General features: G+C 45.4%; 1 protein-coding gene across 3 annotated transcripts in view; it reads right to left on the bottom strand.

The window, feature by feature from the left end:
• Positions 1 to 1988, bottom strand: part of LOC128618626 (tripartite motif-containing protein 16-like) — a 6318-nt gene extending 4330 nt beyond the window's left edge. For 2 of the 3 annotated variants that reach the window (XM_053642354.1, XM_053642339.1), the window contains exons 1-3: positions 1198 to 1988; positions 270 to 365; positions 1 to 117 (exon numbers count right to left, since the gene is read on the bottom strand). The exon at positions 1 to 117 is cut by the window's left edge and continues 126 nt beyond it. In XM_053642354.1, coding sequence (XP_053498329.1) covers positions 1 to 117; positions 270 to 365; positions 1198 to 1788 — 804 coding nt within the window. In that variant the 5' untranslated portion in view covers positions 1789 to 1988. Of the gene's footprint in view, positions 183 to 269; positions 366 to 1197 lie in introns of those variants that run through there. The other variant, XM_053642347.1, reaches the window with a different exon arrangement.
• Positions 1989 to 15000: the final 13012 nt, after the last annotated feature.

Genomic DNA, 15000 nt, shown 5'->3' with positions numbered 1-15000 from the left:
TTCAGCCTTCTCCTGAGCTCTGATCAGCTCCGTCACCTCCGAGCGCCTTTTCTCCATGGAGCTGATCATCTCAGTAAAGATCCTCTCACTGTCCTCCACTGCTGTCTGTGCACTGAGCTGTTAGGAGACACACACACACACACACACACACACACACACACACACACACATGCTCATCTATCATTCCGTCTCTTACTGGGCCTCTAAACGACTCGTTGTCCATATTGTGTGTGTTTCTAGGAGCAGCTCTGTCTCTGCTCACTGCTCACCTTTATAGTGTTCACAGCCTGTTTCAGCTCCTGCACCTTCTTCTGCTTCTCCTGGATTCTCTGCTGGGATTTCTTCTGCTCCTCCTTTAACTCACTCTGTGAACATTTAGTTGATTAGGTTTTTTATTTACTCCACTTCCTCTACACATGAGCTCACACCCACACGGATACTGTTGTTCTAACTGACAGAGGAGACCGCAGGCCAGTTATGCTGGTGTACAGCACTGATGGGATTTAAACTCACCTTCTCCTGACTGTAAGGTGAATGCTTTTTGCTGCAACACTCTTGAGGTTTAACGGTAATAAATTTAAAATTTGTTTTACACAGCTGTGTCTCGAGCTGTTCTGTAAAGTTAGTGTGTACTTTGTGTGTGTGTTTATTAGTTGTGTCCTGTGTGCACATGCTTAAAATGTAAAAGCCTGGATGATGGTTCCATGCCCAAGACGTCCCTTTTATTCCTCCCATATAATCCTGTTAATGAAGTGCTTTTGTCTTTTTATTAGAGCGGCCTATTTAAAGCCGCAGGATGTAAGATTTCTACCATCCCTGGCAGAAAAATGCAACTGTGAACTACGTGCAGGAGAAATGTTTTGAAATGTGAGTTGCTTTACCCTGAGTCTGTCTGTCTGTCTCTCTCTCTATCTATCTCTGTTTGTGGAATGTGTGTGTTGCCTCACCCAGTCAGCAGAAATGTTCACTTACCTGTCTGATGAGTTTATGACCATCACTGAGCAAGAAGAGATTCAACATTCTCTTAATCATGATAAATTATATTTCAATAATCTTTTAAAAGATATTAAAATTCTTATGAATACACAAATGGAATTTTTTTTTAAAAACTACAAATAAAATTTTAACTAGGTTAAAACAACTGATTTTAGACATGAATAGAATTAATCTGTCCTAAAAACTGTCTCTAGTTCTCACCTGTTTTTCAGTTCTGTACGCTTTAACTGAGACGGTGTCGTGGCTTTTGTGTTCATCCGTCATACACAGATAACAGATGAAGCTTTGGTCAGTACGACAGTAGATCTCCAGCACTTTATCATGCTCAGAGCAGATCTTCTCTTGTAGATTTCCAGAAGCTTCGACTAACTTGTGCTTTTTCAAAGCAAGAACTTCATAGTGAGGTTTCAGATGAGTTTCACAAAAGGAGGCCAGACACATCAGACAGGACGTGACGGCTTTGTGTTTTCTCCCGGTGCAGAAATCACACTCCACATCTCCAGGTCCAGCGTAACAGTGAGCAGGAGAAGCAGCTTGGACTTCAGTCTTCTTCAGTTTCTCCACCACTTCAGCCAGCATGTTGTTTCTGCGTAGAACAGGCCTCGGAGTGAAAGTGTCTCTGCACTGAGGACAGCGATACACTCCGCTCTTCTCTTCCTGATCCCAGTAGTCATTAATACACACCTTACAGAAACTGTGACCACAGTGGATCGTCACCGGATCCTTCAGTAGATCCAGACACACTGGACAGCTGAACTGATCCTGATCTACTGAAATACTGGCCTCGGCCATTTTCCTGAACTCACACACTGACAGAGAGAGAGAGAGAGAGAGAGAGAGAGAGCGAGAGAGCGCCTGTACTGAACTCTGAGTTTCGTGTCCTTTGAGATGAACTTCCTGGTTCTCTGTGTGTATGAGGAGGTGGTTTTGGAGGAGGAGCACAAAGACAGAGAGATTATAAACACTCCTCTGTTAACCATTTCTTCCTTCACATTCAGACCATCATTATATTAAAAAACTAAACACTAGACTGATTTCTGCGTGTTACAGAACTCCTTCACTAACCAACACACTTTTTATCATTAATGACAATAAAGACAGATAGAGAGAGAAAAATCGAGCATGATTTTAATTTATTAAAATTCAACACTATTTGTGTGACGTGTCTTTCTCGGTCATGTGATATATATATATATATATATATATATATATATATATATATATATATATATATATATATAGACTGAGGACTTGTCTTTAACTCTGATTGAGGAACAGCACTCAGGAAAGGGAGCTGATCACCTCGGTGTAATTGAACAAAGTATTCATCCTTTCTTATCATTAGGCAGTAAAAAAAAAATCCCGTTCTTTCCTCTTCAGCTTTGTGTCTGAATGCGATTCGATTTAAATCGAGTCCTTCATACACTCTGTGTTAGTGAAACCTGCAGGGCTAAAAACAGTCAGAACTCCATTTTGAAGCTGAATCCCTTTCTTCCTCAGCACACAGTTTGGTGTCAGTCCACACCAACATCACACTCAGGCACTAGTCGAAGTCTAAAACGTAAAGAAAGGAACTAGAAATGATCTGCGTTATAATATGCTTCCAGTGTGATTTGGGTATTTAATGTCTTTAATAGAATTTACTCTGCATTTTGTGAAACTGTATTACTGACACAAACAATGTTTTTGAGCTGAATGTGTCATGATATAGACATGCTGTCATATCACAGCAAACCAGTGACTACATTTCATATCCTGCACTGGGGCCTACAAACATGGCCACCATGGACCACATTTCCCAGAACACCTCATTCTAATCACGCACACCTGCATCCAATTTACACTCACAATCACACCACACATATAAGAGACTGTTCAAACACTTACTCTTTGTGAAGTATATGTTAAGTTACCAATCCTTAATACTGCTGGTCCAAATTTAGCCTATTACCCAAAGACACTTAAAATTCAACATAGAAGCAAATATTCACATCTGTGAACCCAGTTGGAGATAGAACAAAAGACACCAGCCGTGAGTGAGAAGAAGCAAGGGTCCAGATTTATTGGTTCCGTTCCACCACACGAGATCCACACCGATGAGAATTCTCAGAAGTGATCTGACACCTGGAGCTCAAGCTCCAGTATTTATACTGTGTGAATACAGTAAATAACCAATATATTTTAGAAAGACTATGATATCAATACCAATAGGGTTAAAAAAAAAGCTGATCTACATTACCATGATGTTTAAAAAGAGGCTTATCAAATTTACCATGATGTTTTGAAAGAGGACTTTCTGACTACCATTATGTTTTGAAAGAGGACTTTCTGACTACCATTAGGATTGAAAGTGGGAGAGAGACAAAACAATTTAGAGAGACCTTGGTCTCACTATTATCTCGCTGGGGCAGCTTGACTCGGCTACCCTTATAAATGGCTCCTCATGGTTCTCTCTTAAAATTAAGGCCCCCCGTCTCCACCACGCCTGACCCTTCCTCGCGAGACAAGAATCTTCACCATCTGAATTATGAGTAAGTTTCTTTTACATTTTTCTGTATTTCTGGTTTATAATTTACTTTCATATTTGCTCTATATCTCTATTTTATATATGGTTATACTGCTTGCAAATGGTTTACTGTACTCCCTACTTCATAATATCATTATATTATCCTTCTAATATCCTACATATCCTACTACTCTTTATATTACCCTCATAATATCTTAATACTCCTTTTTATTATTCTTATAAAGTTATAATGTTATGTGTGTGTGTGTGAGAGAGAGAGAGAGACAGAGAGAATGTGTGTGCGTGTTATGTCTGCACGCCTGCCCTTGACTGTACGAGAGTGTGTGTGTTTCTCAGCCTGCCCTCCTCAGCTCTTATATTTCTCTGTGACTAATAAACCATAGTGTGTTTACTCTTAAAAGATCTTAAAGTGTGAATCTAATTCGTCAATATCCGCCTAATACCGCTTCTGTGTGTCTAGGTGCCCGTCGTCATTTTTCCTTCTCCCCTTTACTGGAGGGGCTGGATTTGGATCTGAACACTCACTATCAGCTCGCGCATCTCACTGCTGACATCATGGTGCTACTTAACGTTCTTCGCAGCACCCCCTCTGGAAATGGAAATGCGGGTCCCCCCCCCAGATACAGAATCCACCCCGTGAATGTGTGTATTGACACCTCTACATAGACAGACCCTCCACCTGACCCTCCCTCCAGCTTTCAGTCTGAGGATGATGTCACCTTCTCTGATCTGGGCTCTCACCATTCTTTCCTCTTCTCACCTGTCAGTCCGCCGTACTCTCAGTGGTCTCCTTATTTCACCTTTGCTGTCTATCCCATGTCCCCAGGACACACCCCATTTTCTTCCCCCTACCGCTCTCCTCAATATTACGCACCCACCAGTCCTGTGAATTTTCAATAAAATTACATATTACTCATACTAGGTCTCCCTCATGTTTATTTCATGTCATTTTTATCCACAACAATACCTTGTTTGTTGATCCTGGTTTTGACTTTGTTCTTGTTTTCGACCTCGTCTTTTTGCCTTGCCTTGCCTTGTTGGGACTGTTTGCTTAATCGCCTGACCTCTGCCTGTCTTTATTTATTGATTTCTGCCTGATCCTTTGGACTTGTACTTCTTGTTTTAAACTAACTATCCTGCACTTGCTTCCATCTCTGCCTCAGTACATGACAAAGCGAAGGAGACATCATGCAAGGTAATAAGGAACACTCTATCAAGTTTCATCAATGAGATGCCATGGATCCCCCAGAGCCATACGATGGATTTTTCGGCTACCCTTAGTATTTTCTTTTTGACTGCCAATTACATTTTTTGAGCCTAGCGCACCCCAAGCCTGACCAGACGCACTGGCTGGGGTTCATACTCACCCACCTCATTGGCCAAGCCCGCCAGTGGGCAGAGCGTCTGGCCTGTACAGAATCCAAGAGTCTTCACGATGTAACTCAGTTGGTGGGACTACAGGGCAACATGATGACCTGATCTCCAGTGCTCCAACCTGAGACCAACGAGGTAGTCTCACCTGCAGAGCTCCAGCTAGAGGTCAACATGGCGACCTCATCTCCAGAGATCCAACCTGACACCAACGAGGTGGTCTCACCTGCAGAGTTCCTGCCATAGGTCAACGTGGCGACCTCATCTCCAGAGCTCCAACCTGAGACCCACGAGGTAGTCTCAGCTACCAAGCACCCGTTGGAGGTCATCACGGCAACCTTCTCCCCAGAGCCCTAGCACGAGACCCATGAGGTTGTCTCATCTCCAGAGCTTGTCTCATCTCCAGAGCTCTAGCATAAAGTCAAGTTCCTGTCCAAGGTCAGGGAGACGGCCTCTCAAGCCAGGTTCCTGTCCGAGGTCTGGGAGACGGCCTCTCAAGCCAGGTTCCTGTCCGAGGTCGGGGACACGGCCTCTCAAGCCAGGTTCCTGTCCGAGGTCGGGGAGACGGCCTCTCAAGCCAGGTTCCTGTCCGAGGTCGGGGAGACGGCCTCTCAAGCCAGGTTCCTGTCCGAGGTCCGGGAGACGGCCTCTCAAGCCAGGTTCCTGTCCGAGGTCGGAAGACGGCCTCTCAAGCAAGGTTCCTGTCCAAGGTGAACGACCAACCAGGCTCTGCTCACACCTGAAGCCGACGTCACGACCAACCAGGTTCTGCTCACACCTGAAGCCGACATCACGACCAACCAGGTTCTGCTCACACCAGAGTCTGTTGACACGACCAACCAAGTTCTCCTCAAGCCTGAAACCGATGTCACAACCAACCAAGTTCTGATCACGCCCGAGTCTGCTGACACGGACAACCAAGTACTGCCCATGCCCGAATAGGCTGACACGGACAACCAAGATCTGCTCACGACCGAGTCTGCTGACACAACCATCCATGTTCAGCCTGCAGAGTCGAGGGAGGATGACGCTCCGCCTTCTTGCTCCGCTGAGAACATCGCTCCACCTTCCTGCTTCACTGAGAACATCGCTCTGCCTTCCTGGTCCGCTGAGGATGCCGCTCAGTCTCTCAGTTCAGCTGACATTTTGCCCAAAGGGCCAGGACCGCCAGAGGAGGGGAATGTGTTCTGGCACTTTTATTTGGTGGCGGGGGGGGGGGGGGGGTCTTTTGGGTCCTCAGTGACATTGACTTTGTTTACTTTCTACATGTGCTTTTGTTATGGTTTTTGTCCTGTCTCCGCCCCTGTCTTGTCATTGGTTGTTTCCTGTAGGTGTGACATCATTGTTTTCAACTGACTTGTGTTTCACCCCTGATTACATTTGTCATTTAAACCGCTCATGTCTCTTTGTACCTTGTGTAGTATGGAGTGTTATCTCCTTACCAAGCATTTATTTCTCGTTTCTCGTTTCTGATTCTAGCCTTGCCCAGTTTATGCCTGTTTGTAGATCGCCTGACCCATTGCCTGTTATTTCAACCATGCTACTGTCTCATGATTTGGATTTGTCTGCCTGACCCTCTCAAATAAAAGTCTTTAACTGCACTTGCATCCATCCTCACCTTCATAACGTTTAATACATTACAGGCTGGAAGGGTAGGTAACCAAGGCACAGCCCAAAACAAACAATTTGCATAATAATCACATGTAAACAAAGGCAACACTATCAATAATGATGATAATAACAATGTTGATGATGATGATGACTAAACTAGATCACATGTGGATAAACTATAGGATTATATTTTCCATGTGTCATTTTGGCTAAGTTTAAAAAAAAAAAAAAAAGATTAATCAAATTAATAAACCGGAGGATTAATCATTAAACCGATATTTATACCCAACCAAATTTTAATGAAACAACAGAACCATATTTGAATGAACCAGTAGTGATGTGACTACATATAGATTCTTCAGTGTAGCTTGGTCTATGACAAATGACAGAATACAGTCTTATTTTACAGACGTTTGGGGTTATATTTTATTAAAATAAAGGATTATACAGTTTTACATTAACGTCATATATACTTATTACAGTCCACATTACTCATTTAAATTTTCCACCATGGTAAAGTAAAAGAACACATTAAAGCTTTTAGTCAGGGTTTAGACTTTATCAGTACTGAAACAGCGTTGATTAAAGTAGTAAATTACCTACCATTGGCCTCTGATCAAAGTTCAGTCTTTTTGCATTCGTTGCTGGATTTAAGTGCAGCTTAAACTACCATAAATCACAATCTTCTAATCTTGCCCCACAGAACCTTAGCAGAATTTTGGCCTATTAGGATCCATCATGTCTGCTTTAATAATAATAATAATAATAATAATAATAATAATAATAATAATATGCAGGTTCATTACTAGTACCTGAAATAATGAAATATATAAGGAGCAGATCTGGATGTGGATAGTTTAAAGACTTGAGCTTTCAAAAAAAAAAAAAGGCTTAATACTCATCATCCTCCTGATGTCACCAACCTTGAGACGGTACGGAAGCAGGAGCGGGAGGCGGGTGAACAGAGTAGGATCGGGAAGTTCCGGAAGCGTAGTCGTAGAGTCAGCAAGGGTCAAGAGATCGGGCGAACAATACAAATGGGGATATCCAGAAAGCGTAGTCGAGACAGGAAGCGAGGGTCGAGGGTTATTAGAAACAACGAACTAGATAAGCTTGGTAATGCAGCAAACTAAGCGACTGAGCGTATACTTCGCGTAGATTCTGGGTGGATGTCTTCCCTAAGTACTAGTGTGTGTGATTGGTGCCAGGTGTGTCTGATCAGAACTCCGGGGATGGTGAGTGCATGCGTGCCTGAGAAGTGAGTATTGCATCTTGGGAATTTGAGTTCTGATCGGACCGAGCTGTGACAGAACCCCCCCCCAAAGGGCTCACTCCGGGAGCAGAGTTCTTTCTTGGCCTCCCCCGGGGTCGTGGACCTGGGAGATGAGGATGAGTGACGTGAAAGTCCTTGGTAAGCTGTGGATCCAGTATATCCTGCTTGGGAACCCAGCACTGTTCCTCAGGTCCGTAACCTTCCCACTTGACCAAATACTCCAGCTTGCCCCTCCTGCGTCTAGATTTGAGGATGTTCTTGACGCGGTAAGCCGGTTGTCCATCAATTTCCAGAGGGGTCGGAGGAGTTTCAGCTGGTACTTCGGTGCCTAGAGGACCGTTAACAACAGGTTTGAGACGTGATACGTGGAATGAAGGGGAGATGCGGCTGTGTCGTGGCAGTTCCAGACGGTAGGTGACTTCATTGACTCGCCTGAGGATCTTGAATGGTCCAGTGTATCTTGGCGCTAGTTTTTTACAGCCGTGAGCTTGTCTCAAGTCTTTTGTGGACAACCATACCCGATCGCCTGGTTGGTAATTAGGGTGTTCTTTGCGGCGGCGATCTGCTTTGTGTTTGTACGTGTCTGTCGTCTCCTTCAGGCATCGATGGGTGTCAGCCCAGACACGCTCACTACGTTTGAACCAGTGGTCAACGGCCGGAGCTGCGGTGGGGGTTGCGTTCCACGGGAACAGAGGGGGTTGGTAACCGAGCACACACTGGAAGGGGGTGAGATTGGTAGCCGAATGGTGTAGTGAGTTCTGGGCGTACTCGGCCCATGGCAAGAACTTGCTCCAATCCTCTGGGTTGTTGGCCCAAAAGGTACGGAGGAATCGTCCCAGTTCCCGATTGACTCGTTCGGCTTGCCCATTGGCTTGTGGGTGATAACCGGAGGTGAGATTCACTGTCACTCCCATTTTCGTCATGAAGCTGGACCACACTCTGGAGGTAAACTGCGGGCCCCTGTCACTGACAATCTCCTCCGGAATACCGTAATACCTGAACACATGCTGGAATAGAAGTTCAGCTGTCCTGAATGCAGTGGGGAGAGCGGGTAAGGGAATGAAGCGTACGGACTTGGAGAACCGGTCCACTGCGACTAGAATTGTGGTATCTCCTTGGGATCTAGGCAGGTCTGTTACGAAATCTACCGAGATGTGTGACCATGGGCGTTCGGGGATAGGTAAGGGCTTGAGCCTCCCGGCGGGGAGGGTCTGAGGTACTTTACTCTGTGCGCACGATGAACAGGACTTCACCACCTTGTGTATGTCTCCTATCATATTGGGCCACCAGTATTTCTCTTCCAGGAGATGGTGTGTGCGTTGTGTTCCAGGATGTCCCGTACCGAGTACCATGTGTGCCCAGATGATGAGTTCTTGGCGGTACTCTTCGGGTACGAAGAGTTTGTCAGGAGGACACTTTACAGGTACTTGGGACTGGGGAATCTGCTCTAGTTCCGCGTCCAGCTCCCACTCTAGCGCACTGATAACACATGAAGGACGAATGATGTACTCCTCCTGCTCGTTGACCCTTTCTGTCTGATCAAGACGAGACAGAGCATCCGCCTTTGTGTTCTTGGACCCGGGTCTGTAGGATAACGTGAATTGAAATCTAGTGAAGAATAGGGCCCATCGGGCCTGGCGGGGTGTGAGTCGCTTTGCAGTGCGAAGGTACTCCAGGTTCTTATGGTCCGTGAAGATGACAAATGGATGTGTAGCCCCCTCTAACCAGTGTCTCCACTCTTCCAGCGCTAACTTAACTGCCAAGAGTTCCCGATTCCCCACATCGTAGTTTCTCTCGGCTGGGGAAAGCTTTCGCGAGAAGAAGGCCACCAGGTGAAGTTTTGGCTTTTCTCCAAATCGTTGGGACAGAATGGCTCCTACCCCGGTTTCTGATGCGTCCACCTCCACTATAAACGGTCTGGATGGGTCTGGATGTTTGATGAGGGGTGCAGTGGTGAAGGCCTTCTTGAGCTTGTCGAAGGCGGATTGGGCAGTTGAATTCCATGCCAGACGTTTGGGTCTCCCCTTTAGCAGGGATGTGAGGGGGTTGGCGACGGCACTGAAATTCCTGATAAATCTCCTGTAGAAGTTTGCAAACCCCAGAAACCTCTGTAATTCCTTGATGGTCGTGGGTGTGGGCCAGCTTACTACCGCCTGGACCTTTTCTTGGTCCATGGAGATTCCCTCGGGGCTGATGACGTAGCCCAGAAACGTGATGGTGGTTTTATGGAATTCACACTTCTCGGCTTTCACATATAGCTGGTGACGGAGCAGTCGCTGTAGCACTCGGCGAACGTGGTGAACATGTTCTTCCCGGGAGTCAGAGTATATCAGTATGTCGTCGATGTAGGCGATCACATGGCATCCCAGCATGTCACGTAACACATCGTTAATTAAACATTGGAAGACCGAGGGGGCGTTAGAAAGCCCATACGGCATGACCTGATACTCGTAGTGGCCTGAAGTTGTGCTGAACCCAGTCTTCCATTCATCTCCCTCTCGGATCCGGACCAGGTTGTATGCACTGCGCAAGTCCAGTTTCGTGAAGATGGTGGCCGTGCGTAATTGTTACAGAGCGGCTGCTACTAGAGGGAGTGGGTAGCGGTACTTGACGCAACATTGGTTTAGTCCTCGGTAGTCGATGCACGGTCGTAAACCTCCTCCCTTCTTCTCCACGAAGAAAAATCCTGCGGATGCTGGAGAAGTGGATGGTCGTATATACCCTTGGTGCAACGCCTCCTGAATGTACTCTTCCATGGCTTTTTGCTCGGTGATCGTTAACGGGTAGACCCTCCCTCGTGGTGGTGTAGTGCCGGGGAGCAAATCAATAGCGCAGTCGTAATCACGGTGGGGAGGTAGTCCGCTCGCCTTCTTCCTACTGAATACCTCTATGAGGTCGTGGTAAACACTGGGGATCTGAACGTTATCTGCCTTATCTGGGCTTTCTATGGAGGTGGATGCTACGGAGATCACCGGGACTTGAAGACAATGATTAATACAGTGAGCTGACCAGCGCGTGATTTCCCTTTGGTTCCATGAAATTTGAGGATTGTGATGTTCGAGCCAAGGGAGACCGAGAACCACTGGGTGCCGAGCCGTCACTATGACATGGAACGTGATCTTCTCCTGATGAAGGGCGCTGGTTCGGAGGTTAACAGGTTCGGTGCAGTGGGTGATTATGCCATCTCCTATGGGGGCCCCATCAATGGCTTGGACACGGCGGGGGGGTGCAGAGAGGACGAACGGGGATATTATATTGGTGTACGGTCTCTTGGCTAATGAAATTCCCCGCCGCTCCCGAGTCGATCAGTGCTTCTAAAACGCAAGAAACCCTTGAGTAACCCACTATAACGGGCAATACGAAGGCAGACTGAACAGAGTGCTGGGTAATGGGTTCGGAACTCACCCCTGCCTGAAGTGGTCTGGTAGCTTTGGCTTCCCCTCGGGTAGAGCCCTGTTTGAGAGGGCATTGTGGCACGAAGTGGCCCCTCTCACCGCAGTAGAAACAACGGTGTTCACGGCGCCGTCGTTCTCGTTCTTGCGTGCTCACCCGAGTCTGTCCCAGCTGCATGGGTTCACTAGAGTGCTCAGGTGTCAGTGCTTCCGGCTCACCGCGTCCAGGGCGGCGGCTACGTAGTAGACGATCCAGGCGGATAGCTACGTTGATGAGTGAGTCGAGGGTCAACAGGTCATCGCGGCACGCCAGCTCCGTTAAGATGTCAGCATTTAATCCCCGGCGAAACATGGCTTTTAGAGCGGGTTGATTCCATCCGCTCCGGGCGGCGACAGTGCGAAATTCGAGGGCGTAATCCGCCACACTCCGTGATCCCTGTGCCATGGACAATAAGTCCTCCCCAGTCTCCCGGCCGTCTGGAGAGTGATCGAATACCGTGCGGAAGCGTGATGTCAGCTGCTCAAACGTGCTGATACGGTTCCCTTCCTGTTCCCATTCCACGGTAGCCCAGAGGAGAGCTTTCCCGGTTAAAAGTTCCATGAAGTGGATGATCTTCTGACCCTCCGTCATGTCTGGGTACGTGGAAAAAAACAGGGAGCACTGGAGTAAAAAACCCCGGCAGTGTGCGGGATCTCCATCATACTTCTCCGGCGCTGGAGTGGGAGGGAAGCGTGGGGTCGGCACCGTAGCAGGCTGCGCAGCTTGATTTAACCAAGCTACCTGCTCAGTTATGTAGGCGAGACGTTGATCATGTTCGCTAAGCATCCCGCTGCCTCCATTAATAGGCGAAGTATTCTGTCACCAACCTTGAGACGGTACGGAAGCAGGAGCGGGAGGCGGGTGAACAGAGTAGGATCGGGAAGTTCCGGAAGCATAGTCGTAGAGTCAGCAAGGGTCAAGAGATCGGGCGAACAATACAAATGGGGATATCCAGAAAGCGTAGTCGAGACAGGAAGCGAGGGTCGAGAGTTATAAGAAACAACGAACTAGATAAGCTTGGTAACGCAGCAAACTAAGCGACTGAGCGTATACTTCGCGTAGATTCTGGGTGGATGTCTTCCCTAAGTACTAGTGTGTGTGTGTGTGTGATTGGTGCCAGGTGTGTCTGATCAGAACTCCGGGGATGGTGAGCGTATGCGTGCCTGAGAAGTGAGTATTGCATCTTGGGAATTTGAGTTCTGATCGGACCGAGCTGTGACACCTGAATACATCACCTGAATACTGTAGCTTTGCCTCCTAAAACTGCTTCTGTAATCATAAAGATTAAAGTCTTGTGTACAGAATGTTCCCAGTGAACATGCTATGTGTAGAACTGTTTGCCTCGTCTCTATAAAACTAAATACTGTAATAATTTCTAATCCCTCCATCCAGGATAAACCAGAAAAAGCTCCAGCAAACATGTTGAAAAAGTTTACTAGGTCTAATGGACCAAAATTGAACGTTTTGGCCAACACTTGGTTGTAAGCCAACACTGCACATCACCCTGAGAACAACATCCCTACAGTGAAGCATGGTGGTGGCAGCATCATGTTGGAAGTTACGCTTCATCAATTCAATTTACAATTAATCATGAAAGAAAATGTAAATGTTTGTTAGAATGTGATTTCATTTAAAATTCATGCAGTTTAAAAATCAGTAAAATTTATGAAAAGTTAATGGTCAGCGATTATGGAGTAATTTCATTTTTAGATTTTTTTTGGATCAAATAACCTTACAGTTGATCCATGAGAGTGCAGCAAGAACCCAGCGTATAGAGGCTGAGTGAATGTGGTGTGGACTCTGAGTGGTGTGGAATATGATACTGATATGAACACACCATAACCGCTCCACTCCACCTCCCAGTAACAGCGTCCACATACACTCTCCTTACTCAACACCTGCCACAAGGAATCAAATCTCTCTGGATGATCAGAGTACTGCTGCTGTCTCTCACTGCATGTCACTGTTGTGTTCTTCTCAGACAGAATGAGGTAATAATTTACTGTGTTGGGATCCAGAGTCAGATCACAGAAATCTAAACACATGACAAATATGAACACTTTAGATGTTACAGTTTTTTACGATCGCTATGACAATTTTTTCAATACTTTTAACAATTTAACACACTAACACACCTACAACAGACAACTGGCAAAACAGTTAATTTCATGCTCAAGATCACACACTGTAAACTAAACTCCAACACTAATTTTCAAAATACAATAATACACTAACACAATAAACCACATCTACCAAAACATTAACACATGTTCTCTTCCTACAGGAACATTTAGTTAATCATAGCACAATGTCATAAAAACACTAACATCAGATGGAATTACAGAAACTGCATTATTTTATAAGTGTCAGGTCTGCCCTTGTACAATAGACAGTATATTGTATTGATCATAGATTGTGCTTTGCTCTGCAGTTTCTTTTGAAGCCTCTCTACATTTTGGTTTTGTTGGGTTTACTAAATGCATGCATTTTGTTTCCTTTGCTGCATAAATTCAATACAAAAAATGAATGACCCATCTCAGAGTAGCTTTATAGAATGTTCGGTTTATGAAAAAAAGAAGACAGAACTGCTGCAGAAAAGTCTCTATTTGCAACAGGACATTACTGCAAGATATGCAATATAACTGCTGTTTATTGTGTGAAAATACAAAATATACAAAGAGAAAAAGCCACAGAATAATAATAAAAAGAGAAAAAAGCCATCTTCTAATCTGCCATACAGGCATATGGTCATTGTACAGTAATACATGGTAAAATGACTATTTACACTTTGCAGTAGGAGGAGCCCTTATACAATATCATACCTGTTGGTTTCTTGAAAAATCCAGACAATGGATCCCACTGTGTCCCCGGCTGAGATTTGGTTGTACTCGTTCACCAGCCTCTGTGTATGATAGCCCATGGATTATGACATGGTCTATGATAGCAGCTCTTATTTCATCAGGTACCCTAGCTCTGGCCCTTCTCTGTGAGCCACCACGTATTCTAACTCCTCTCTCTCTACCTTGTCCTCGTCCAAGTATTCCTCACCCTTGCCCTTGTCCCACTCATCTCCCTTGTCCTACTCATCTCCCTTGTCCTGGTACTCGTCTTCCTCTGCCTTGTCCCGGTACTCGTCTTCCTCTCCCTCGTGCAGGCATTTTTCTTACTTTTTGTTGCTCTATATTGTTCCTTTTCCACACAAGATCAGCCCAAAGAGGTCCTCTTTTACTGTATCCCATATGGTCGTGCGATTGAAAGAAGCTCAACACCCGAGTGTGTTTCCTAGCTGGGAATCAGCCGTGATTGATCTATTTGCCCAACTTCAATAAGCTGTTTCTCAGTAGCAATGGAATAAAATATAGGGGGATATATACATGTTTCAATTCACACTATGAACAGCTGTTCACTTTGACTTTATCCTATAAGTTAGGTTTAGAACATGATGTGATCTGTTCTGACATACAGTGTGAAAGCATTTGTACATTTGGCAGTACAAATCCACTGTTTTGGTCTTGGTTGAGCTTGTGTGTAAAAGAAGTTCAAGCATTTTAAATGTGTGTTAACTGTACGCGTTTTGTGTCAAAGCAACAAGAAATGTGTTAATTGTACAGCCTACACAGACGGATGTTGTGCTAACTGTGGTAAGAGTTTAGGAAAATTGTTCAAAGTATTGAAAAAATTGTCATAGCAATCGTAAACAACTGTAATAATATCATGCAGTTGATGTATTGCTGTAAAGGATGACTTCAGTAGAGAGATAACATAAACAATTACAGACACAGTAAAACGA

The sequence above is a fragment of the Ictalurus furcatus genome, chromosome 2 (genome assembly GCF_023375685.1).
Source record: "Ictalurus furcatus strain D&B chromosome 2, Billie_1.0, whole genome shotgun sequence".
Classification (NCBI taxonomy): Eukaryota; Metazoa; Chordata; class Actinopteri; order Siluriformes; family Ictaluridae; genus Ictalurus; species Ictalurus furcatus.
Note: the sequence above shows the minus strand (reverse complement) of the source record. Positions and strands in the feature narration are given on the sequence as shown.